The 25,798-nt window shown below is 42.4% G+C and overlaps 1 protein-coding gene across 2 annotated transcripts; it reads right to left on the bottom strand.

Moving 5' to 3' along the window:
- Window positions 1–730: 730 nt before the first annotated feature.
- On the bottom strand, window positions 731–25,758 carry DHX9 (DExH-box helicase 9). 2 transcript variants are annotated; one of them, XM_033067617.2, is made up of 27 exons: window positions 25,582–25,758; window positions 23,950–24,090; window positions 22,875–22,989; window positions 22,530–22,633; window positions 22,033–22,178; window positions 18,683–18,729; window positions 18,162–18,295; window positions 17,440–17,529; window positions 17,185–17,346; window positions 15,815–15,892; window positions 15,303–15,494; window positions 14,540–14,681; window positions 13,976–14,058; window positions 12,690–12,846; window positions 12,424–12,524; window positions 11,627–11,840; window positions 11,342–11,436; window positions 11,121–11,194; window positions 10,328–10,480; window positions 8,761–8,921; window positions 7,054–7,165; window positions 6,273–6,434; window positions 6,044–6,171; window positions 4,755–4,984; window positions 3,112–3,227; window positions 1,630–1,830; window positions 731–1,174 (listed from the first exon to the last, which is right to left on the bottom strand). In XM_033067617.2, exons 1-27 carry the CDS (start codon window positions 25,690–25,692, stop codon window positions 925–927), a joined length of 3,699 nt encoding a protein of 1,232 aa, XP_032923508.1. In that variant the 5' UTR covers window positions 25,693–25,758; the 3' UTR covers window positions 731–924. The 2 variants fall into 2 exon arrangements, with proteins under 2 accessions (XP_032923508.1, XP_032923509.1); XM_033067618.2 differs by lacking the exons at window positions 22,033–22,178; window positions 22,530–22,633; window positions 22,875–22,989; window positions 23,950–24,090; window positions 25,582–25,758 and adding an exon at window positions 19,967–20,057.
- Window positions 25,759–25,798: the final 40 nt, after the last annotated feature.

Genomic DNA, 25,798 nt, shown 5'->3' with positions numbered 1-25,798 from the left:
CCAGTAGGGTATTAATGGTAACATTTTTAAGTATTTCCTTCTTCTAAGTAAATAATAGCTTTACAGTTACAAATTAGAAACAATTCTGTAAATAGAGCAGAGAAAGAGCAACTTCACTCTAAAAAGGGAATCTAGGACTTAACATCAAATACCCCAGTAAGACCACTTTGCTAGTATCACAGAATACATACATATACTTGATAAACTTTGGTATCCTATTCTACTTCCTTACCTTGCACCCATTGCCTGCCTCCTGTTTAAATGCTGACCAGTAACAGCCAGAGGAAATTAAAGCTTTAAAAAATGTTAGATCATAGTCCAGACTTGTGAGTTCGAGACTAAAATTAAGTAGAATTATCTTTAAAATCACTGGACTTCTGCTTCATGCTTCTAATTTGGTGCTAGTAACATGACTGAAAAGGTAATCCATGTTCCTGCAGGATGTGGATCCCCCCAAACAACTCACCATGGAGGCTGGCTGCAAAGGAACCTAGTGCTGCCTGGCATGGTTAGAAAACCACGGCAGCAAAGACTGTTTGCACAGCTTGTTAGACAATGAAGTGAAATCCCCACTGAGCCTAAGATGTGGTTTTGAATCTATTTGGCAGGAAATGGTTTTAGACACTGAAAAGGTTTCCTCAGATTGCCTTGTATCTCCAACAATCACAATTAGCAACAGAAGCCTTCGAAATTCAAATCCAAACACAAAATCAAATGTATAGTATGCAAGTCTTTAGAAACAAACTCTTTATTAAGAATAAAATAATACAACTTGCAGGAAATTCCCTAAGGGCATGATATATTACAGAACTGTACTTGTACTAAGGAACCAAAAAAACCATACAAACTGGGAAGAGGAAGACAGGAATTTGGGAAGGAAATGCACTTTAGCTGAAGTGGAAAGACTTCACTGAACTGCTATCACTACCAGCCACCCCTGCCAGCATCCCAGTAGCCTCGTCGGTAGCCCCTGCCTGATCCTCGGTATCCTCCTCCTCCACCTCTGTAGCCTCCACCAGGATTACCAGGGAATCCTCTTCCCGCCGAGTGCCAGCTGGAGTAGCCACCGTAGCCTCTGCCCCTGTGGCTGGAGCCATGCCTGTAACCTCCCCAGCCACGGCCACCCCCGTTGTCGTAGCGAGCCATCTTGGGCGGGCGGGGGCCATCCCCGAACCTGGCAAACAACAACACCGCGCACTTGAGGCAATCTTACAAACTGCATCTCTGAAAGATGGGAAATAGCACGGTCCTCAGCTAAGGCACCTCCATTTTCTGTGGGCACAATACGATGGTTGGACTGCATTTGCACTTTTGCCCCTTTTCCCACTTCGGAAAAGTTTGCTTCAGAAGCAAGGGATGGAAACAAGGGGCAACAGAGGGGTGCGAGCCCAGACAAATATGTGTTTTCTTTCCAGACAAAATAAATATGGATTATCTTTTCATTAAAAGATAATTTGTGCTTTGCGTTTTGGAAGAGGGGATGACAGCTTTTATTCCTGAGAGCTGTGTGTCCTTGTGGAACAGGCACTGATGTCCCTACATCAGGCTCTGAGTGCGAGCATGCTCAGAGCACAGCACTGACACCAAAGCCTGAGGGCCCCATGCTCACCTCCAAGCTGCAGCTCTCACCTGGTGCTGGACCCCGTGAGCGCCATCCCCGCCGCCGCCGGCCGGGACAGCTGCCGGATCACGTTCAGCATCCGCTCGTGTGCCGGGTCCAGCTGCCGGACAATGCCGGGATCTTTGGTCACTTCCACCACCAGGGCCTCCATGGCAGCGCGCAGAGCGGTGATGCAGGCGGCCGCCGCGTGCGGCATCTTCAGCTTGATCCTGCAGCACAAAGAGCAGTCAGAGCTGCCACGACTCCCAGGGGAGCCCCTGGGAAGGGAGAGGTTCTGCAGAGTGGCTTTTCCTTCAGCCAGAAACCTACATTCTCATCTCTGAAATTCTAGTGATGAGGTGAGAAATTCAGGAGGCAAATTTGAAAGATCCCTAAAATCTGGCATTGTTAAAATATAACTATTCTTTTGGTAAAATTTGCTCTTGGAATTTTACAAAGGGCCATGAACATGCTCTGAGGGCTGAAACTCCTCTGCTCTGGAGATAGGCTGGGAGAGCTGGAGGTGTTCAGCCTGGAGAAGGGAAGGCTCCAGGGAGGCTTTAGAGCCCCTTCCAGTGCCTAAAGAGGACTTTCAAAAGGAGATACAGGCAGATAGTGACAGGACAAGGGGGAATTGTTTTAAATGGATGGAGCGCAGGGTTAGATGGGATATTGGGAAGAAATTCTTCCCTGTAAGGGTGGTGAGGGCCTGGCACAGAGAAGCTGTGGCTACCCCATCCCTGGGATTGTCCAAGGCCAAGCTGAATAGGGTTTGGAATAACCTGGTCTACTGGAAGGTGTCCACCTGAGATGAACTCTAAAGTTCGTCTCAATCCAAACCATTCTGTGTTTCTATCATTCTATACTCAGATAAATTCCACATGTAACCTCTTGCATCAAAACAGCAAGATACAAAAATAAAGTAAGTTGAAGACGTGAGGCTCGGCTCCAAGATTTTAAAACGTCCAACCCTCAAACTGTCAGCAAATTAAGCTTAAGGAATTGTTTGCCTCTGTTTTACTGACTAGGGGGTAAAAGAAAACAAAAAAACCCAAAACAACCATCCAGATGGTATTAGGTGATGGCCATAAAATTTACACTGCCAGATGCATTTCTCTCTTCAAGCTGTGTTTCTGTGCCTTGAAAACAAGGTTTCCTCAGCCTTTGCCTGAGGAGGAGGTCCAAAACACATAGTGCCTTTTACCTTTCAGTTAAAGAGGAAAAAAACAGCAGTTTTTATGGAAACTGCCTTGTCCTGTTTTTATGTTTAAACAGATAATCTGCATGAAACAGGGCTCAAATTAACCTGTCCCTTCCTCACAGGAAACAAAGGTGATATCTTCCCAACACACCCATGCCCCACAGCTTGCTCTGGGATCCCTGCTCTATAGACATTTGGTCTGTGTTAGCTGCACGTCCCCTCAGTCAGGGGGTTGGAACTGGATGAGCTTTGAGGTCCTTTCCAAACCACTCCATGATTCCATGATTCTGAGCACCAAGGAGAATCATACCAGTCATCCACCAGAATGAGCTCCCCATCTGACAGGACTTTCTTGGAAGCAAAGAGGAGCAGCTGCAGCGGGTTCACCAAGGTCATGGTTTTGGCGGAGATAGCTCGTGTTCGAATCTGCAAGTGAAAAACAAAAATTACTCTTGAAATGGAAAACAGAGCTCTACACCTTCCTCTGGACACTGAAACTGAAGAATTTTGTAAAAAAGAAAAAACCCAAACAACACACAACAAAGCTAGGTATAACATTAGGAAATTACAAGAGCATGTGCACATACAAAACTGAATGCCCAACAGAGGTTTACAGGATTCAGCAGTGGCTGGTGTAAAATCTCAACAAAAACTATCTTCCATTTTAATATTCATTTTCTGTGTCTGCAATTACATAGTTTTTGCAAGAGCCAACTCATGTTTTGCCAGCCTTAAAATGACCAGGGCACATCTGAATTTTTTTCCCACCCTTCAATTACAAAGGCTGTGATGAAAAGCTTTAGTGGGCTCCTACTCATGCAAATGTGGAAGTTGCCAGATGTCCATGAAGTCACTGCTGTGTCATGTTACACTGACCTTGAACTGAGCACTTGGACAACATCAAGCCAGAGATAACAGCCCTGCTACATGGCTCCTGCCCCTCAGTTTAAAGAGGAACAGAAGAGGTACCTAATGGGCAGGGAGAGAGCTGCACACAAATCCTTTCTGCATTCCAGCCTCACCCAGGTGCTGTCCAAGCTACTCTTAAGCCACCATCTTGGTCACTCTCCATTTGCTGTGGGCACTTTGGTTTAACAAAGCAAAACTTTTTGAGCTCAAAGGTCTTTTGTCTCTCACTTGAGAGAGACGGTCAAGGTGGATCAAAGGTCTGACCTTCCTGGGATCCTAATACAAAGGGTGAAGAAGCAGCAAAGCCTCACCACAGCTCTGAAATATGGAATCCATACTGTCAAGACAAAAATCTCTGTACTCAAAGGATTTAAAATTTTGGTTATTACCAAACACAAAAGCATTGCCTTCCTTTGCTTCCTGAGTAGGAGTAGCTGAGTTCATGATGGCAGTCACCGGAGCACAGGAAAGCTCACAGGGTTGCAATGGACATACACAGAATGTACATCAAATTCATAGGATGGAGGAAAAGGTCATGGAGACCTTTTGGGTGATGCTTGGGAAATGTGAATTATCCTCGAGATGACACACTACCTACAGGCCAGACAGGAGCATCCCACTGCCATATTCCACGTTCCTGTTTTCTTCCTGGATTCATATGCAACAGAAGTGATAAGGATACAAATTCTCTGGTGCCTAATTAGTATGGAAGAGCTCCTAAAACAAACTCTTAAAGATGATAATGATTTAGATCTTTCTCTACAACCTAGCTGTTGTAACAAAACTCACAGGAAGTTTCTGTGCACCTCTACTTCTACTGAAAGTGGTTGACTGGAAGTTACTAGTAGGCTGAGTGACACCAGGACCATATAGTATTTACTTTCTGGAAAGAAAACCAACCAACCAACAATACTCTCCTTCTACTCCCCCCACTAAAACTAGCTAAATATTGCAGTCAGGTTTTTTTCTCATGACTTCTTTACCAAAAAGAGCCTCTTGAACCATTTGGCAGCACATGATCAAGAATAAACCCAAAGTCTCTACCTTCTCTCCAAAAACAAAGAAGGGTGATGGATACTTGATGTCCTGGCTGCTGAAAGGGCAGTTGACAGATGATTTGTGGATGAGAGCATTGTGCCCCTCAGTGGTAAGAATCTTCCTCTTCTCCTTGTGGTAGCAGACGTTGGGGTAGACCGCAAAAGCCAGCAGGGAGATGACAACATCCAGGTTGTTATCAGGGCCAGTGTTGTTAAACGGCTGAGTCATCAAACATTCTGTTGGCAGAGAACAGAAGAGTGGTTCAAATCCATGGGACATGCAGAAGAGCATAACACAGCTATTTAGGATCCTGGATCAATGCCTTTTCTGATGGAATCAACTGCTAGATGTGATCTCCAACGACCTCTGCACTCGGAGCATTTGAGTTCTACATTCAATTTTTAATTTTTTAATGGAGAATGAAAAGCTGAAAAATACTACTGCAAAGAGGTATTTTTCTTTCCCAAACTCTTCAAAAACAAGGAGAGATGGGTTTGCCCAGAATGTGCTGTACCACAGTGTGTTTACTGCATTTGTTTTGGAGACAGATCTTTCGGGGGAGGTTAAAATGGATGTTTTTATTGGTTCATTTGTTACAAATCTCCCCAGAGTCTCTGGTGGCTTGTTTTCAAGTCATCTTGCCCAGAAAGAAAGATACAGATAAATGCAGCACTGATCCTAACAGCACGAGGAGAAAAAAATTAATGGAATTTAAAAAAAAAAAGAAATATAAAAGGAGGGGAGGTAAACATCTGGTTAGTCCAGGCAGCCATGCCATTTCAGTGAGCTCCTCAGCAGCATTAAGCAAATTCAGAACCTGGTCATGTTTAAGAACTTTTTCTCTAGAAAATGGAATAATTTGGCACACTGCTGCACATCCCTCTGCAGCACAAACCCAGGCAGTCACAGAACAGAACACTGTTCAGATCACACAGACTCCCCACTAAGGTCTATGGAAAGGGGAAAAGAACAGCACAGCACATTTCAGAGAGGCAACAAGTGAAGGAGAAAAAGTCAGGGAGGTGACACTAAGGACACCTGTTTAATAGATTTTTAATCCTGCAGCTCTAACCTCAGCCTCCAAAATCTCCATGTTGCACCACAGCCATCACAGCTTTAGGAGAGAACACTAAAATTCCACCTGAACACAGCTTAAAAGCGGAGTGGTGTTATGGCAAATCCATAACTATATTTCCCCTGTGCTTGGGTGCTCAACACAGACTATCCTGGTCATTTATTTACCATCTCAGAATGAAAAGTACAATCATTAAATTACTGAATTTAATCAGAATCACCTTCAGGAAAGCCAGAACTAATAAGTATGTCTTTTAGCTGGACTTTTGCTTCCCAAGTCATTCTAAGAGTGGCCATGCTGAGTCTTTTGTGTTCACAAAATCTTTTCTCTGCTTCTTCACCACCCATTCTGAAAAACAAACAGAGCAATTAGAAGCCTGACCAAGAAAAGGAAAAGCTCACCCTGTGTTACTTGTAACTTCCCATCACCTGCTGTGCCAGACAACGTACCTTGCATCATCCCAGGCTTGGAAGACAGAGAGCAAAGCTACATGATCTGAATATCTGGTCCCAGCAAAATTCCTATGGACATATCCCAGGCGTTTGCCTTCATTGATGAAAGGTTCAGGGAAACAGGTAGCTGCAGAGATGGTACACACAGCATCTCCCACACTGAAAGGAACCACAGAAGAGATCAGGATCATTCAGTTAGTGCTGCCAGCACCTGCTGCAGGCTGCAGATACTGGGGAAAACTTCTCTGCTAGAGACCTTAGGAATTTGGCCTTTATCTGCTAGAGTTCTTCACTGGAACACTCCCCTGGAAGTAGATGTTAAATTAGGCCTTTCTGCCCTCCCCTCCGTCCATATACCACCTTCTTCTGGTGAAGAGGTCCCTTCAGTAATCACAGGACCCTACAGCCATCACAGTGACAAAGAACAGATCTACTAAAGCAAAATGTGGAGACAGATTTTTCTCTCATTGTTAAATTCCATATCTCCCCACCTCCAGTTCACTGTTATACACTGTTATACCTAAATGTTTCAAGTCCCACTCTTAACTCAGAAATACTCATCCTCCACTGGTGTCTTGCCATTAACTGAATTTCACAACCACTGTATTGCCTACACTGGAAATTATTTCTTCTCTGCTTCCATGAAGATTCAGTCACCTCTCCTCAGCTGCAGCATTTATTGCTCATCTAGATATATTGGTTTTTCTCTCTTGCACATGTCAAGAGCCTCAGGAACTCAGAGAAACAAGAACATGACTACTGCGACCACTCAACTTACTAAAAAATACAGCCCATGATCATCATCTTGCCCAGACGAGGTTCAATGGGAAGTTTGGCCAGGATTCTTCCAAGAGGTGTCAACTCATCATTGGAATCCAGGGCATCAAGCTCTGAAAAAAGATCCTTTGTTATCAAGTTAACTAACCCCAGAAACCTTTAGATAAGAAATTCAGACTTTTAATAGTTGTGTTTAAACTGAACCCCACTCATATTTAAGTTTAATGTTGGTTACACTGTTGCCAACCTGATTTTCAAAACTGGTTAGAGGTCAGACAAGTTATATCTTAGCTTTACAAGATTTTTACTAGCTCCTCTGCAAATAGAATAATCACAATGTAATTCACAGCCATAATTTTCCTTTCCTTTTAATCTGCTTCTGTACAAACCCCTATTACACTATTAAACCATCTACTGTCTAATGAATCTAACCTAATTTTTGCCTCAGAATTTCTGCCTCTCAAAACCAACTGTGGAATCTTCACTGCCATTGCCAAATCACAGAACTCTCTTAATCAAAAAGAGAACACCACAAACTCTCTCTTCCTTGAGAGTTCACCTACCTTTCCCTCCTCCCAATACCTAAAAAAAAGCTTTATAACTTCAGCAATTAAATGAGAAAGGAAAACGTAACGGATTCCTTGACTACCATAAAATCAACTTTTCCTGGTACCTATTGAAGCCAAAAGCCTAAAGAATACTTAGAAGAAGAACATGTTTCACCTTCCTAAGAACATACTAGCAGTGTACCTACACTGAAAAATCACAGGTCATCCAGGAAAGGGAGGCACTGCAGAAACAACTATTTGGTGTTAAAACCAAAAATGTTTGTCTTTTCCCCTGGCTCTGCAATTCTCAGCTGCACAGTATGAACAATTGTACTAACAATTTTCAGAACAGAAAGTCATTAAACCTGACTACATATCCCCAGCTATATTTTTTCATTCTGATCTCCCTCCTGTATACAAGCAAAGTAGGCTCAGCACACAATTTTTCTATAAAATCAACAATCAAATAGATATTTCTGTTGTTAAAAATTGTAGGAAGTGCTTATTTAGTGACATTTACAAAATATGCTGAGGTTTGAGGCCACTTTTATGCTTTACATCTGAAGTACAAATTTAGAGTTCTTCTCTGCTCTATTTTATTCACATTCTAGTTAGTTCCTTGAAGAGATTGGAGAGACAACTTAACCCACATGTCAGTTTCTTATGTTTTTTATGCAGATGTATAAACTGGAGATTTAATTTATTGAAAAAATCTGAGATATTGAGTCAGCAAACTATACCAAGTGGTAATTATTTAATAAACTACCAACCTCTGTTTTTCAGTACTTTTATAGAAAATTTGTGAATGCCTCAAGCACTGGACTGAGTCTATGTCAAACACAGCAGTGCCACAGCTGGAAAACAGGAAGCTGGAAGCTAACATAAGTTACTGGTAAAACAACAAAACAATCCTCAAGTTTGAAGGCTCAAGTTTCTTAAAGGAATGACACTCTACTGGGAATTTAAATATTTCTTCAGCTGCACAAGCCATTGCCACCCACATGATGCCTCCAGGTTGCTGTGTCAGCCAGAATATGTTGCTGCAGCAATCCACCCAGAGGTGGTGCAGCCATTTGTCAGAGAACCCATACATGGAAAACCACCTGGAGCCAGTTGCACTGGGCCAGGATTACTCCCCAGCCCCGTGGGCACATGGATACCTTTCAGCGTGCGCTCTGCTTCAATCACCGCGTCCAGAGGGGGCGGCTCGATGGCTTTGGCCAAGAACTGCCCGATCCCTCCCAGCCGCAGCAGTTTGATGCTCAAGGCAATTTCGTGAAGTGGAGTTCGAAACATTTCAGGCGTCATGTGAGTCTGAAGTCTGCAATGAGAACAAAGCCCCATTTCTCTGAACACAGGCTTTGATCACCATGAGAGGTCATTCCACCAGCAGAAACCACTGCCCTCCAAAGTAAACTCTGTCTCCAAGCCCACCCATCAGCTCCCTCTGTGCTCCTGGAACTTGGGCTCTTCTATCACAAAATTCTGTACTTCTTCATTCTCCTTAGGGGTAAATTTACTGAATTTACATTATGCTGGGAATGCAGAGGGAATATCCTCACATCTCCACTGCCTGCTGTGGGCTCTAGCATGAGCTGATCACAGAGAGTCTGAAGGGTTGGAGGACAATTACCAGCACGGCTGTGTCCAGCCTCACATTTGTACTTTATAATACTCTCCTACTACTATAAGGAAGCTCTCATACTCCTGAGAGACAACCTGCTTTCAGCCTGCCCCTGCCCCTTTTCTAGTGCAGCTAGAAAAGGTTTCAAAACACCTTGAACAGATATCCTGATTCAGCTGGCACCAGATTTAGATGATTTCTCTCAAAAAAACTAATCTGTACAAGTCTACAAACACTCTTTCCTAAGCACCAAGGAACTTGTATATTTTGGGTTTATATTCTCTGAAGGAAGGTAACCTTAAAACCAGGATTACTTCAGCAGCCTAAAATCAGTTCACTGTCAAAAACTGTTAATTAAAATCATTGCATTGTACTCAATAACAGATCTAAATAAATTTGAGAAATTCAAGAGGAGTTTCTGATCAACTGTGGATTTCAAGAGTTCACAGAAAGTTGAACATCAAAACACAGCTATGCTGTAACAGCTAGAGAAAGGGGCACTGAAACTTCTAGGAGAATGGAGTATAACCAACAGCTGTGTTGCCTTCTTCAACCAGCAAAGAGATTTCCATGGCTCTATAAATGGAAAAACAGTCTGGCAGAGAGGTCAAAAGTTTCAGCAACAGGGAATGTGCTAGAGCACGATGAAGGGGTTTCCTGGCCAGGGAATGTGGATGGAGAGAAAAGTGACATCTGCCATCCCAGCTTTTTACCACTTCCATGACAAAATGGCCTGATACATAGCAATGCCAGGTGCCCCCACAGTGTTTGAAGGCAAACTAGAGCCTTGTCCTCATTACAAAGCTCTTTCCCTTGCCTCCATTCCCAAGCAGTATTGTTCTCCTCTTGAGAGGTTCAGTAGGTTGCAGTGACATTCTTAGTACTAAAATAATGACCTATGTATCCACCTCATGCTATGGGTAAAAGCATAACACATGTACGTTTTTTTTAAACCAAAGAACTGAGATATTTCAGTGTAAGCCAACATCATCCATCTCCTCTCTGTGCTTTTGCAATGATTTCCCCAGTTTGACCTGAAGCAGCACCAACAGTTCTGGGAGAATTCCCTGAGGGTACTTTATTTCTGGAGACCACAGCCTCACCTCTCAAAGCGCGCTCTGCTGCACAAATGGAAACAGAACCCGGTTCGCACGCGCCCAGCTCTGCCTTTCCGCTGCTCCAGATTGGTTTTTGATGCCCAGACCGTGGCATAGTTTGTCATGTTGTTGTGAGCAGTGAACAGCTTCACTTTTTGCCTGTTACAGGAAAAACACCACTAAAGATCAAACATGCTTCATCTAAAGCCCTGCTGAATCAGTTCCTATTTTACGGCTTGCAGCCACACTGCTTTTATAAGAAGCCAACCACCCCCGAGCTTTGGTTAGTCAAGCATCAGTCTGGAAACTAAAGCATCACACTCTTTCTAAAGCAGTGCCCCAAACTATTGCACAGAATAATGTTCTCACAACTGTCTCAAAAGCATAAAAGCATTCTCATGAATTCATGAGCTCTCTGTGTGTAGTTTTCTCAGAGAGCACGCACAGCAAGGCAGGAACTGTAACAAACTACAAAAAACTTCCTCTTCATCAGCAGCCAGACACTGAGAACTTGTAAAACTCCTTTGGCAGATGACGTCTACCAAATTGGTGTGGAGACCCAGTGACACCTCACATGAATAGTGCCAGCATGACCAACCCAGTTCCCTGAGATGCCAGCATGGTGTGTCACTGTGCTGACCAGCTAAAGACAATGCCAATTTGTCCTGGGGGCGTTAAAGAGTCCTCAAGCTTAGCTCAGGGAGCATGGGAACACAAGGCACTTCTGTGTGTTCCCAAAACCTCTTCTGCATTCCCAAGGGCAGGATTTATGAAACAAGAAGCTGCTTCATGAACTCACTTGCAAGAGTCGATAACAAAGACCACATCATTGATGGTAATGCTGGTCTCGGCAATACTGGTAGATAAAATGACCTACAAAAACCAGGAAATGCAAAGTGAGGTTATTTGGTGTGAAAAAGCTGATCATGCCCAGCAAGATAAACTACAGAATTTATTTTAAAAGTCAGCAATACGTTCCCCAAAAGCCCAAGAGAACTGTGCACACAGAAGGCTCTGTACCTTGGTCACCTGAGGAGGCACAGGATCAAACACTCGACGCTGCTCGTCCAGAGGAATCTGGGAATGCAGAGGTAAAATCCTGTACTGGTGGCTTCCTACAAAGGAATACAAGAAGGTTGGTAACTACTACTATGTGAATCTCATTTCTTCTTTCCACAACATAAAGATTTCTGGCCATTCACTCTAACAACAAATTAGCTCCCTAAGCCATTCATCCAACTCCCATCTTCACACAGTCAATAGTTTCCTTGGGAAAAGATTAAATAACAGAACAGTTGCTTGTACCAAAGCGTGGGTTCATTTCTAGATGCTTCTGCATTGTATAGATTAAGTTCCAGCCAGGCAAGAAAACAAGGACAGCTCCTGGGACATTCAGAGTCCTGATGTAAGTCAGCAGAGCCTCAATGAGTTCAAAAGAGGTTTCTCTCTCGTTCAGCTGAGCCATGGAGTGCTTTGTTTCTGGGCCATATTCATCGCTGCAAATAAGGTTGCAATTGGCCTACAAAAGAAAAATACCACAAAGGAAGTAATATAAATTAATTTACTCAAACTATGGAGACTGGCTGGCCAGGAAATAAGAAAATGAGATATGTGGGTAGATGCCCTTCATGTAAAAAAAACTTCAATTACATGGCCCAAACAAAAGTTTCAAACTTATAACCTAGAAGTTGAATGAAATTGGTATTTTCTTGACAATGTATGTAAACGTTGACAATATCAACTGCAAGAGAAGAGGGAGAATCTAAATTTTCACCCTAAAAAGATACCACCAAACTCTTACTTCTCCATTTCTTCTTCCAAGGTTACCAATCTTCACCTTCAAAAGCATTTCAGTTTTAGATTTGAAGAGAAGTAGGTTCACAAAACATGAGAACCTTAGCTTCAATGAAAAATAAATACTTCAGTTTACAATGGCAAGAAGAAAATTTAGTTCCACTGCTCAAGTTAACAGCAATTTCATATATTAAAAATAGAAAAGCTGCTAAAGATGTTTTACTTCAACAATGTCAAATGACTTACACTCAAGTTGGAGTACTTAAAATGGTATTTGTTTAATTTTTCATATTAAAATTCAAACATACATCGTCATCTTCAGCACTTTCTTCATCCTTCTCTTTTTTCTTCTTTTCCTTTGGCGGAGGGACAAACTGAGTCATTTGAATACAATCTTCCAGAAAATAATCTGCAAGGACAGACAGGTGATAAGGGACTGACTGCTGGAAGCAGGGAACATAATTCTTTATACCACTTCTCAAGAGTCTCCTGAAATAAATCAGGATGTTTCAGAGTATGAATCTAAGATTGATAAAAACTCAAGCAGTTTCTGGAAGCACAACCAAGGATTTACCTTGGACAGGAAAGGTTCTCCCATAGACCTCGATGATGGGACAGTTGAAGAAGTATTCACAAAACATACTGGTATCAATGGTGGCAGACATGAGGACAACCCTGATTTCAGGATACACCTGAACAACATCCCTCAGCACCACCAAAAGGAAGTCAGTCTGCATAGAAAGAGAATAAGAGCAAAGCTAACTTCATATCTATAAAAAGCAGTATCTTCCCAAGAAACCAGAAAGAATGACACATTTACTGAGCAAGAGAAGTAACAAGTGGAACAAAAGTGTTCTAAAACCAGAAACAGTTGTCAGTGCTTTATTTTGAAACTACTGCCATGCCTGGGGTAAGTGATTTTCAGGATTTCCGGTGTAAAGAAGGGTTTTCCCTTTCTAAAAAAATAATTTGCTTCCTTCCTAACAATACATTACAACCTCAGGTATTTTTAAACTTGGCTTACATATAAAGTAGCCATAATTAATAAAATAAATAGGAATTACTCAGTGCAGGTGTGTGTGATGTTTGCAGTTCTGTTTAAATATGACATTTATTTAGCTCTGCCATGCAGTCAGTTAGGCACGCACTTAGCTCAACAGACAAAATTCCGATCTCACTCACAATTTCCAAACTTGTATTTTACATCATTAACATGCATTTAATAGATGAAGAGATGCATCAGAAAATGTATGTTGCAATTTTATTCTAATTCTGTCCAAACAAGCTTAAACAACGTGTCAGAACTTCATGGTTTCTCTCACTCTTGGTATGACAAAGCTGAAAACTATACAGAATAATCAAGGGAACAGAAAATGTTTGCCATTTCAAATTATATACAATACCTCTCCTAATTCTATCATCAACTTGTATTTTAGTTCATGTAAACCCTGAATTTCAATGTATTACTATCAAGACTGCAGGCTCTGTGAATATCACCAGTAATACAACAGTGCAGTAAAAACAGCACTCCAAAGTAACAGTGTCATTCAGCATGCTCCCCCACTTGGACAAAATGTGTTTGTACTGAGGTGTTCCATTTTCCAGAGAGGATCAGGACACAGGGGATACTAACAGGAAAACAGTCAGAGGGCAGCAAGCAAGCAAAGGTCCTTGTTCTGCTACTTAGATAAGAAATAATTAGGAGTTCTAAAAATCTTATCAAAGAAGGAAAACTCACACATCTGACACTCACTAAGACAGTTTCCTCTCACGTGCTGGCTACTACACACAAACACATAGAGAAGTTAAACAGAACAGAAGCATACAGAGATTAAGGACTGTCATCACCAGCTAACTCACATTGATGTCTCTCTCATGGATCTCATCAACAATAACATGACTAATGCCGCGGATCCCAGTCTCCACCTTTCTCAGAAGAACACCTAAACCAGAGACAGTAGGTAAATGTTCATGTAACAGTTCAACCTTCACCCTCCCAACCTCTGGTTTAAAATCCAGGAAGTGTGCAGGCTGTGCAGCCCCTTTTCCAACCCCATCTCTAATTACCATGCTTTCCTTTGTACAAGTGATGGTGAAGCCATGAAGCATTACCAGAAAGACTCTTTCATCTTTCCCATCCAATGCTGTTTCCCCTTCTGTCTTTTAAGGACAACCAATATACGGTATTTTTATCTCTTCATGAGATTATTTCTGTGTGCCTGTATTATCAGACTTCTGAACAAAAATTTTAAATCTTAATTTTTCTTTGCACAATGGCATGTCAGCGAATTTTTATCCAAAAAAACCTTTTCAATCTTCCAAGCAGACTCTATAAAAAATTTAATCGAGCTGTATTTCTGCTTTTGCTGCTGACTCAGAGTTCAGACCCATGATAAGCTCCAAACATAAGGAAGCAGTACAGACCTACAGTGCAGAACATGATGCTGGCGTGTGGCCGAGGGAGCACAGACTCGAAGCGCACGCTGTACCCACAGCTCTGCCCGGGCTCTTCCCCCCTCTCGTAGGACACACGCTCCGCTACGGAAACTGCGCTGATCCTCCGGGGCTGAGGGGTGGAAAAGTTTGCCCTAACTTAATGAAGAGGTTTAAGAAGTTTATCACAATACCACTGAAAGCAATAAAGGAAATTATGAATGCTACAAGTGTCCTGTGCTAAGATTTCTTTACAAAGTAATCATTAAACATTAATATTGTAACAGCACAGCGTTTTTTTTCACAAAGGACGGATATAACGGTATATGGCAACTACCAGCTGCCATTTCCCAAATCATTTCCCCTTGGTCTGCTGAGAGTTTTCACCTGGGCAAGGTTTAAGCCAGGTTATCCAAACTGCAAATCCATGCAAGAGTAACATTCCAAATGAAAATACACATGATGCTGAGGTTTCTCCTACTTATATTGCTGAGGAGGTATCTTTATGAACCATGTCCTGCAATGATAATAAGGTTCCTCAACAAATCCTTCAATGCTCCAAGCAAGTTGGATGGGATTGGAGCAACCTTGCCTAGTGGGTGGCATTGCTGGAAAGGTGTTGGAACATGACAAGCTTTAAGGTCCCTTCCAACACCAGCCATTCCATGGGTTCTGTGATTTTATCTGAACTAACAGGTGATCCCTCATATCCACCACAGAACTGCAGTGGCCACACTGGCCACACATTCCTCACCTGTGTCACCACTATGTTGCACTCAGCAGCTCGATTGGTTCTGATATATTCATCCAGGATGTACTGGGGCACTTGAGTGGTTTTGCCACAACCAGTGGCACCACGGATGACAACAACAGAATTGTGACGGACTGCATCCAGAATTTCATTTTCAAAATTCTTCACAGGTAAGGCCTCTCTTGCTTCTTGGATCTGGAAAAGAAAAGTTCAGGACATTGGAAAATTTCCAAAAATCAGCCTGTTCTGCTCCACATCTATACTTTGCCTCACTTTTCCGACACGTTTCCCTTACCCAAAGGAAAAACTGCCAAACAACAGGTCACAATTTGTATCTTTTCCTGACACAGCACAACTCACCCCCACATCCACCCCACTGGAACATCCAGCACTTCTGAAAACGTGCTGTGTATTTGTGCTGAAATCCAGCCTTATACACTTTGTGTAATGTTCAACCCCTTCTGGAAAATAAAGAGCCTGGCACAAGGATGACAGGTCACAGCAAACACAGTTACCTTCTGCAATTCCTGATCCTGCTCCAGACGGTACATGAAATCACTTTTCAGATCCATGCTTATTTGCTCCGGACTGAGCTGGAAGTGCAAGACATTATTTGGAGGCTTTTGGATCCTTCTTCTTACCTACATCATAACTTCAGTATCAGATCAGTCACACCAACATCATGATCCCAAATATCCCTAAAGGATCATTTCCTGCATTACTCCCTGAAATCTGAGCTATTTCATTCATTCCAGCGTATTAAACATTCATCTCCACAGAACTCTCTCAGAAAGCCGAGAACACTGAAAAAGAACGATTGTTTAAATTTAAACACTTTGCTTGAGAAATACCCTCTATTTAGCAGTAAGACAATAAGATGATGATTTAAACAGGAGTTTTTAATATAAGTAATGACCTAATGTAAACAGAAATCCACCCTTAAAATAGTAGGTGAAAAGGGAAAACTTTAAAGATAATTAATCAGGTAAATACTGTCTCTCAACTGCAAAAGAAATCTGAAAAAATACAAATTTGTTACCAAAGGGCTAGTTGTTTTTACTGCAAATAAGTCAGCTGTTCCAGTCAGAACTAGCACAGGTAAATCCTGAAGAGATTTGAAGCCAACTCAGTTTGCAATGTGCAAATTGGTTCTGAATTTTATGCAGCAACAGCTAAATTTACATTACTTTTCTATAATTTAAAAAATCAATATATAACAATCAATAATTAATGTAACTTATGGAAAAAAGCTCCAGTAGAAAAAGAATTAAATTATTATTTTGGCCATAAGCAATCTGAATGTTGCAGGAAAATCAAGTTCCTGCCCCAAGAGTCTTTTCTGACCAGGTTATACCAGTCAGACCAAACTACCCTCTGAACTTGGCAAACCAGTAACTCTTTCCCTTCTCCTGCATTTTATTACGCCACACTGTTGCTCTTCATTTGTTCTGTGCTGAATGGGACTAGAAATGACAAAAAGTAAGAAAGTTGGTTGCTGTGTAGTGGCACTGGCTTGGAGCTGTTTCTCCTCCCAGGAAGAGTCTGAGCGTGGAAGTATGGGAATGAGAAGACAGAAAATTATAAACTACAGGCCCATGAACTTACCTTGTAATTTCAACTATAAACTTTGTATGGGCTGCACGATAGCAGGCAAAAGGTGAAACAAAGCAGAAAATTGGGACACTCAAGACACTGCTGCTCAAGACCTGATAAAACATGAAGTAAACACAAAGAACTCTCTGCCTCCAGGTCAAGAAGGGAATAAATTTTATCAGTGGACTGTCTTCTCCCTTGAAATAGCTCATATTTTAAATCCTGGTAGGGGAGAAGTATTTAGAATTTCTGGAAGCATGGGGAAATAAAGGCATTTTTTAAGCTGTCTTACATTTGCCAGTGGACCCTCATCAATATTGCAGCCAGTCCAAGGGTTCCAGTTGGAATGAGGTGGTGACCAGGGAACAACTCCCATATGACTTTGTCTCTGCGATGGTTCGAAATGGGCCAGCTTTCCAACGTTGATCAGAACTGGATTACTGGGATCTTCAGGCTAGAAATCCAAAAGCAGAGTGGGCAAAGACAGATAAATGATTAAATGAGCAGGTGTGATGTTCTGTACTGGTGTATTGAACCACATACTCACTAAAGGCACAATCTCCAGGGACAGTTCCCGTATCGTCTTTTGCAGATTATTTTCTAAGTCAGGAGACAGCGACACCTCATAGGGCTCCAACTAGGAAATATTTAAAAACTACAGATTATTATACACAAAAAGACAGGCACTGGAAGCCAGAACTGTGGCTATTAGAGGTGAACCATCAAACACCTCCTTGTGAAACAAGGCCAAAGAGTATCATCAGTTCAGAATTCACATTCTTGAAATGTTTTGCTGACTTTTCACTGAATAAGGATTTATAGGCTGTTTTTAAGTATCTGAGTTTAATCACAGAGGAACATGTTTCCAAACTTGCAACAAAATACCTAAATAACATATAATCCTTGGTATATGTGTGTATACATAGATTTGAATTGCCAGAAAACGCTCACGTGACAGGCAATCCAAAGGGAAATATTCAAAGTTGTAGAAAAATTATACTGAAGATAGCATTTGTTACAAATCCTATTTCATTTAAGAGAATGTAAAATTAGTTAGTGCTCCAATCACATACACATGAAGTTGCATTTCTCTCACATGAAGCTATGTATCACTCACCAGAACAGAAACAGTTGTTAAAGAATAAAAATTATTAATAACTTGTAAGATGTCAAATACGGAGAGCAAACTCTTAACTCACTCCTGCTTACAAGAGTGCTTCTGTGTTATGAAAGGAAAGTAGTAATTCCTGTCCCTCCTGCCAAACTCACCGATTCTCCTTTCTTCTTTGTCTGCCCAGCATAAGGTTCAATGACACCAAGATGGTAGAGCTGCCTGACCAGGGAAAGGGCACAGGACTGTGCTGCCAGCTTTTTGTTTGATCCGTGCTCGCGACTGAAAATCCCTGCAGCACACAAAGGTCAGAGCTGTAGCAGCAGAAGAGTCCAGCAGCTTCCACAGAAGACACTCCTCTGAACTGGGCTCTCTGACTGTACAGTCAGACCAGGTTTCATGGACAGTCTCAAATCTTTATAAATCCAGAATTCCAACACAAAATCTAACCAGGCCCATCCATTGTGATGTTACTTGACTGCTATGTCCTTTGAAGTTTTTCTGCAGTCAGTGCCTAAGGAAGCATGATTATTCAATACCACTCAGCAACGTCACACAAATTATGCTCTACCTCTGGAAGTGGCTCCAACTATAACTATAATAAACTCTGTACTCATAAATGTTCCTCTATACCAACACCCATCTCTTGCTAAGTTAAAAAGTAAACAGTAGCACTTACTTCTGCCCAGCTGCTTCACATAAATGTTCATTTCTGCATAAAAACTCCTGCAAGAAAAAGAAAGAACACAAAGGTACAATTACCAATTGCTGACACTGTAAAAATATTTATTCTTTCCAATATTTTTAGGCAAAGATCTCTGTCCTCAGTCAGAAACTCTCAATTCACCAATGACCAAGGTAAAGTATTACTGCTTTTAGTCCCTTTAACCCCAAGGCAGTAGGTAACAGACCTATCATCAACAGAACCAGTACATCTGATAAGAAGAGTTCTGAATATGCCACTGTTCAGCACTGAAATTTAAAGCCACATTATTAGGAAATACGCTCTGAGATGTCTAAGTTTAAGGTAACAGTTATAAAGCAGGTGGGCCGTTAATGTAACCTTAACATGCATCTCAATGTACCATTAACTGTATCCCACATCAGTATTGGTGTGACACTAATGTAACCCACTAATAGCCTGTGTTTAATGACTAGATGCAACATTTAATACAGTTACTCTGCTTTTTGCCATGCAAAACCAAAGCAGGTCATTCAGTCAAAAACATGAAACTTATCTGAACAGGTTGTAGAATGTGTGAATTTGCATGAATTTCCATTCACTTATTGCCATATTCTGGAAACAGCAAAACTTGAGTTAACAGAGTTACTCAAGGGTAACTCTGGTAGCAAACCCAACAGTTTGCTTGGTGGACATGCAACCAGTTCAGTTAAAGGTTAACTGGCATATTCATCACAGAATCATAGGATCATAGAATGATTTGGGTTGGAAGGATCTAAAAGACCATCTCATCCCAATCTCCTGCCATGGGCAGGGACACTTTCCACTGTCCCAGTTTGCTCCAAGCCCTGTCCAGTCTGGCCTTGGACACTTCCATGGACAGGACAGCCACAGCTGCTCTGGGCAGCCTATGCCAGGGCCTCATCACCCTGACAGAGAAGAATTCAGGCTTAAAAAAAAAAAGTCTTCAACAGAAGAGAATAGAAATCTTGATCCATGTTTTTAAGAATCCCAAACCTAAGCTTGTATTTTCCACATGAAATATTAAAGCTGAATTCTTGTAAGACAGGATTTAAACTGGTAAATGTGACTCAAGGCGCATGACAGGAATTTATTGGACTGAGATCCTCTTTGGAAACTAGGCCTTGGCATTTGCACAGGTGGAGGCTGTGCCTTGCACCTGCATCCTCCATTTTTTGCTGCAAACAAACAATAGAACAGGTTAAGCGAGTGATTTAAATGGCAGGTTAGACCTCCTTCCTGTGCTATCAGCGAACTGACCTTCAGGCACAGTGGCTTCAGGGGTCAAAGGCCACTGGCTCTCAGGGACACAACAGCCACCTAAGACACCGATGACAGTATGTTTCTCAGCCAGGCCTACAGTCAGCATTCAATCTCATTCTCCTCCACCTGAGGGGAGAACAGCAACACCATAAATCAGTTTGCAGCAGAATCCCACATGATTCCCTAGTCCAGCTTCAGCAGCCTGTGTGTGAGCAGGCACAGGTCTGTGGTGTGAGTCTTCAGCAGGAACAGGAGGCACAGGTAACCCAACACAGAAAAGCCACATCCCATCCCTCAATATGAGCTCATGCTTTGTGTTTTAGGAGAGCCATCTTTATATTTACCACTTATACCCTCCTGTCATTGTTAAAGTTTGCAAATTCAAATTTTCCAGCTATTACTAAGTTCTCAGACCATGAGCATGACTAATTGACCACAAACCTCTGAGAGCATGGCTGACCTATCTGTTATAATCTATATCTCTGATCATTACCTCAAAAATACCCCAAAACAGATTTGCAAGATGCACAGCAACTGATAATTCCTTAAAAATCTGAACAACCTAAACTATATTACATCCGCAAAATTCCAAAAACATTCCTCTCCTGTTACACACCAAAAGGATTAAATCCAACAGTCTCCCATCAGTCTCATCTCCCATCAGTCTCATCTCTCAATGAGCCCTACAACACATTAGGATTGTTTCAAGCCTATCTGAATTAGAATTGTTGTAGCAGGTAGTGAATAGCCCCTTCTGCCATTCCATCCAGGGCAATCCACACTTCCCTGAACAAAGAGTACATAGGAAACTCTGAAATACACTCCAGAAGAACAATAGCCAGGCTGAGAAACATACTGTCATCTGTATAATTTCATTCTGCTCGACTAGATAAATTTAAATGCACGGAGTTTAATGCTGCAGAAGGTGTAACAAAAAATGAGCTACACAAATAATCCCTAAGCTACAAGATAGAAAAAATACTCAGAAGCTATGCCTGCAACAAGCATAATTTAAATTCCTAGCACTGTACAAACTCACTTTTTGTCACTCACTTAAAGCAAATAGCCTTGCCTGTTGAGATGAAGTGACTTGACGACAGGTTTTAAATGAGAATTTACAACTTTCTGCACCAATACACATCTTTTAGATGTTTCAAATGACTGGAAGACTCAATAACAAAAGAATACCATAAGTCCTGCAAGTGAGAATCTCTTGAAAGGCTGTAATAAGAAAATTCTCTTGTCTTTCTAAAAATATAACTCTCATAGAATACAAGTTGTTTATACAATGCAAAAAACCCAAACCAATGAGGAGAATCCAGCAGCAGAAGCATGCCATTATTTCCAGCCACAAAACATCATTATATTTCACCAGAAATAATACAATATCCTAATGTCTGGATGATTTGTAAAGACTGTTCCTAATAGGGATAAAATAATAAAAAACATAAATTCTTTATGCACAATCTATTACGAACTACTTTCATTTGGGAGAAGCACATGCAAATTCTCTGGTGGAATGGCTACAAGTCAAAACAGAGTACTATCCAGCTGGTCTTAACTGAAACTTAAGACTCTCAGAACTCCTTTGGAAAGATTCTGGAAAACTGCTTTTTTCAAAAAAAGATTTTATTGCCAAAATTTTAACTAAAATAAATATATATTGTATAATTATATACAATAATAAAAATATATATAAAATGTCCTTACAGAACATTACTACACAGGCAAATTTAAGATTTACCTAAAGTGCACAAAGGCAACAACAGTCACAGAACAATTACCACAAGCAATTGAGTTCTCTTTTCACAGAAACTGACACCCCAGCACCTAACTAGAGGACAGAAATCAATTTAAAAGCTGCAAATCCAGAACTTCTCAGAAATTTCCTCAATCCCTCACATCTCTGCACTGAGGCTCCTCCTTCCCATATCAATATTTAGGGATGTTGCTGGTCCTGACAAAGAACACTATGGCTCTATGGAGCATGGCAAGTGTGAACAACCATTGCAAAAAAATATTTAGAACCCTTCACACACAGACAGTGACTAAAACTACCAAACCTGTTGTGATCAGGCCCCATTTCAGTGTATTTATATTCTTCCTGGATCTTCTCCTTTTGGAAAAACTGGTTCAGACGTGCCTTGGCATTTTCTAAGGTCCAACCCCCATGAAGATCTGCATTTAAGTCCACTTCTGACTCTGAGGTCTAATATGGAAAAAAATGGCATCATTTATCAGTTTAAAAATTAGGTAATTCACTTGTATGCTACAAAATAATTAAAACATCACAGAAAATGCTAAAAAGTCCTCCGTAATTCTTTATTTTCAGAATAAAATGTCTATAAAAAGTCCTGGATGTTCAGACTATCCAGAATGATTTATTTCTTCCTAGCTTAAACAAATTACCTTTAAAAGTCAAGAATAAATCTGCAGCTTAAACTAACTGCAAAATATAAAAAAAAACCCTGCAAGCTTGATTATAAATGCAAATAACAAATTAAAGGGGATGAAAGATACCTACTTAAGAACTAATGGGGAAAACCTCTGCATGACTTACCCCCTGCGCTTCTTGCTCCTCTTTCCTGGAATAATAATCTTGCAAGTTTGCACCTCGATCCCATTGAGCTCCACAGTTTCCGGGTGCTGCACCAGGTCCATTGCCTACCACATAGAAAAAAAAAATTAAAAACAAAATAACTCCCCAAAACGTGTTCTTAGCAATGGAGAGGCATTGCCTGCCCATCTAGACAGGCCATGAGCAGTCCCTCAGATCGCATGCAATCATCCACACCTCTGCCTCAAAACTATGACTTCAGCGTCTTGTCTGCAGAGTGATGCAACTGGGGGAGAAATCACCACAATATACATTCAAATACACAGAAATTCCACTTTTCAGTCTTACCTACTTCATTTTTTATAAGCAAATGTGGAGGAAGAGGTCCCCCCACAGCTGAACTGGAACCAGAGACATCTCTAGCTGCTTCCTGTCCTCCACTGGGGATATCACCTGCTGCTGGCTAGGGAAGGGAATGAAGGAAAACCTCAGCACATCAGTGCATAATATGTCATTTTACTATTTAGCTAAAAACTGTTCAGAAAGTTTAAAGACCTCAGGCAACATTATGCAACATTTATCCCCTGTAAATATGCAATAGTTATTACCCAGAAGCAACCCCAATAGTAACACAACCATGAATATTTTAACACTGAATTGCTGACAAACTAATTGGCACAGCAAAACCAAAATACCAGTCCCATTCCCACTGGGTTCTACCTAGGCTGATGAGGCAGGGAGGTGCTTCCACTGAGAAAACTCATATATCCTCAATGGAGTACTGGAACATTCTTCCCTCTCAATAGGTAACACATAACTTCATGCTTTACTTATTTTTCTAAACTTGCTGTAATGACAGAGTTACCCTCCTCTCCCTCAGCCTTTAAGTGATAGTCACTGCTGAGTGTTCACAAAACATCATAAACAGCAGTGATCCTGTAACACACCTGAAGCAATTATGGTTTAAAAATACCAGATTTTCAATGTCAGGTTTGATGTATCTGTGATTATTATTTTAGGGTTTGGTTTTGGCTTTTTCTAAAGCATACAGGATTATACATTATATATTATATATTTATTAGAACATGGCTCTAAAATTTCACAGTGTCAGGTGTGAGTAATCAGCACTTTTAAAGCCAGGCTGCATCTTACAGTGACTCTGAATTCTTTCCAGCCTCATCAGCTTTGCAGCCCAACATGCAGCTGTATTTACCAGATCATCCTACAACATTCACTCAGACTTGATAATCTCAAAGGTCTTTTCCACCCTAAATGATTCTATGACATTTTCTATGCGCAGTGCAAGAAGTGCCTCACATTCACCACTGCACAGGAGCACCAGTCTGAACTCCAGGGATGAAACACAACCGGGAGCACAGCAGCACAACAGAGTAGGCTTTGGTAAGGAGAAAGAGCAGCTTACCCCAAAAGCAGGAACTTCATCCTTCTTCATTTCATTGATCCGCACTAAGTAGTTGATGAAGTCTCGGGCAGCGTTGCTCTGCGCATCCTTCTTGTTGGTTGAGTTGCCCATGCCAACATAGTTGAAGCCTTCCACTCGGACCTGCAAGGAACAACACACTGCTCTGTGCAGCTGAAAGGGGCTTGGAGGCCAGCAACACTGACAGGAACACCAGATCCTGACTGCTGAGAAGTACAGAAGAAATAATATTGCTAAGTATTGTCACATATCATTATGTATAGCTATGTATCTCTGTAGGCTTTGAAAAGCAAACCCCATATTCTGAGAACTTCACCTCCCAGAGCACAAGGGCTTCCCAAGACCTTGTGGAAGAAGAAAAATCAGTGTAGGAAGGGACCCTGGCAACACACAGCAGCAAACACTGCACTGCACATGATCACTTTTCTCAACCTAAATCCCAAACCCTTGGACAACAAGGACAGGAATGACCTTGTGCCCCTCTCAGTGAGAGCTCCATGTTATTCCAACTACACAGATGTGATTTATTTCTGTTTTTTTTTTCTTTTTTAACTTTAGAACAGCAATTCTATATCCTGGACAAAGGAACCTCCAATCACATAGTAATCATACAGGATTCACAGCCATCCTACCAGGCTGCAAAAATCAGCAAGAGAGATGTTTCAGTGAGACTGATTCTTTCATCTCTTAAGCTTCCATGGACAATCATGGGGCATCAACACATTAAACCCAGTACAATACTTACATATTGTATAATACACAATATGTACGTACAGTGTCACTCTTCACAAAAAGCATGGGAGTGACAGAACAAGGGGGAACAGCTTCACGGTGACATATAGTACTCCTAACCAACTATTTTAACTGCAAGGGTTGCACACGGTGCAGACACACACCATCCTTAAATAAACCAATCCATGTTCCCTGTCAGACCATCATTCAGGCTTCTTCCCTTTTTCACTCATTTCACACTGTGCACACACAGCAAGGACACTCTGGCTCAAAGCGTCCCAGCCCACCCTGAGCCCTCGGCTTCCAGTGACTCCCAGCCAGGCCGTGCAGGGCCCAGACCCCGGACAGGACCCCAGGTTCCTTCTGGCAGAGCCTAGACCCCGGCAGCACTCCCAACAGAGCCCCACGTTCCTTCTGACAGAGCCTCCAGAACTGCTCCCAGATCCCCCGGCAGAGCCGGGTCCGGCCCGGCAGGGTCCTCGGCAGCACTCTGAGACCCCTGGAAAAGCCCAGACCCCGTCACGAACCTCAGAACCCCGGCAGGGCCCCACATTCCCTTTGACAGGGTCCTCGGCAGAGCTCCAGGTACCTCCCGCAGGTGAACCCATGCTCGCGGCACGGTCCAAGCTCCCCCTGGCACAGCCCAGGCTCCCGTCCCCGCCTCCAATCCCCCAGCACAGCCCCCAGACACCCGGCAGGGCCCTCATATAACACACAGAGCCCGGCAACACGCCCAGAGGCCGCCAGGGTCCGTCCATGGCCCCGGAGGGCCGCACCCTCCTTCTGTGGCCCCAAACCCGCGGCACAGCCCTAAATCCCCCTCACAGCTCCCGGTCCCCCACAGCGCGGCCAGCGCGCTCCCCCGGCGGGGCAGGCCCGCACCTCGCAGAGGAAGGTCTGCCGGCCGCGGCCGCCGGCGGAGCGGATCTCGTAGGCGGGCATCACCCTCCTCCTGCCGCACCAGGCGTACAGGTAGTTCTTCACGTCCCCCATGGCCGGGCCGGGGCATCGGGGCTCAGCCGCCCGCCCACTCCAGCCGCCGCCGGGCCCGCGGCAGCCCCGCACGGCAGCGCCTGCGCACGGGAACGGCGGCCGGGAG

Source organism: Catharus ustulatus, chromosome 9, assembly GCF_009819885.2.
Source record: "Catharus ustulatus isolate bCatUst1 chromosome 9, bCatUst1.pri.v2, whole genome shotgun sequence".
Taxonomy (NCBI): domain Eukaryota; kingdom Metazoa; phylum Chordata; class Aves; order Passeriformes; family Turdidae; genus Catharus; species Catharus ustulatus.
Note: the sequence above shows the minus strand (reverse complement) of the source record. Positions and strands in the feature narration are given on the sequence as shown.

Coding starts and splice junctions, on each gene's coding strand:
- DHX9 (XM_033067617.2), bottom strand. CDS start 25,692: ATGGGGGACGTGAAGAACTACCTGTACGCCTGGTGCGGCAGGAGGAGG. Junction 14,059..14,539: donor CATCATGTTCTGCACTGTAG/GTCTGTACTGCT, acceptor TCTCTGGTTTAG/GTGTTCTTCTGAGAAAGGTG. Junction 11,437..11,626: donor AGAAATGAACCCACGCTTTG/GTACAAGCAACT, acceptor ATTCCTTTGTAG/GAAGCCACCAGTACAGGATT.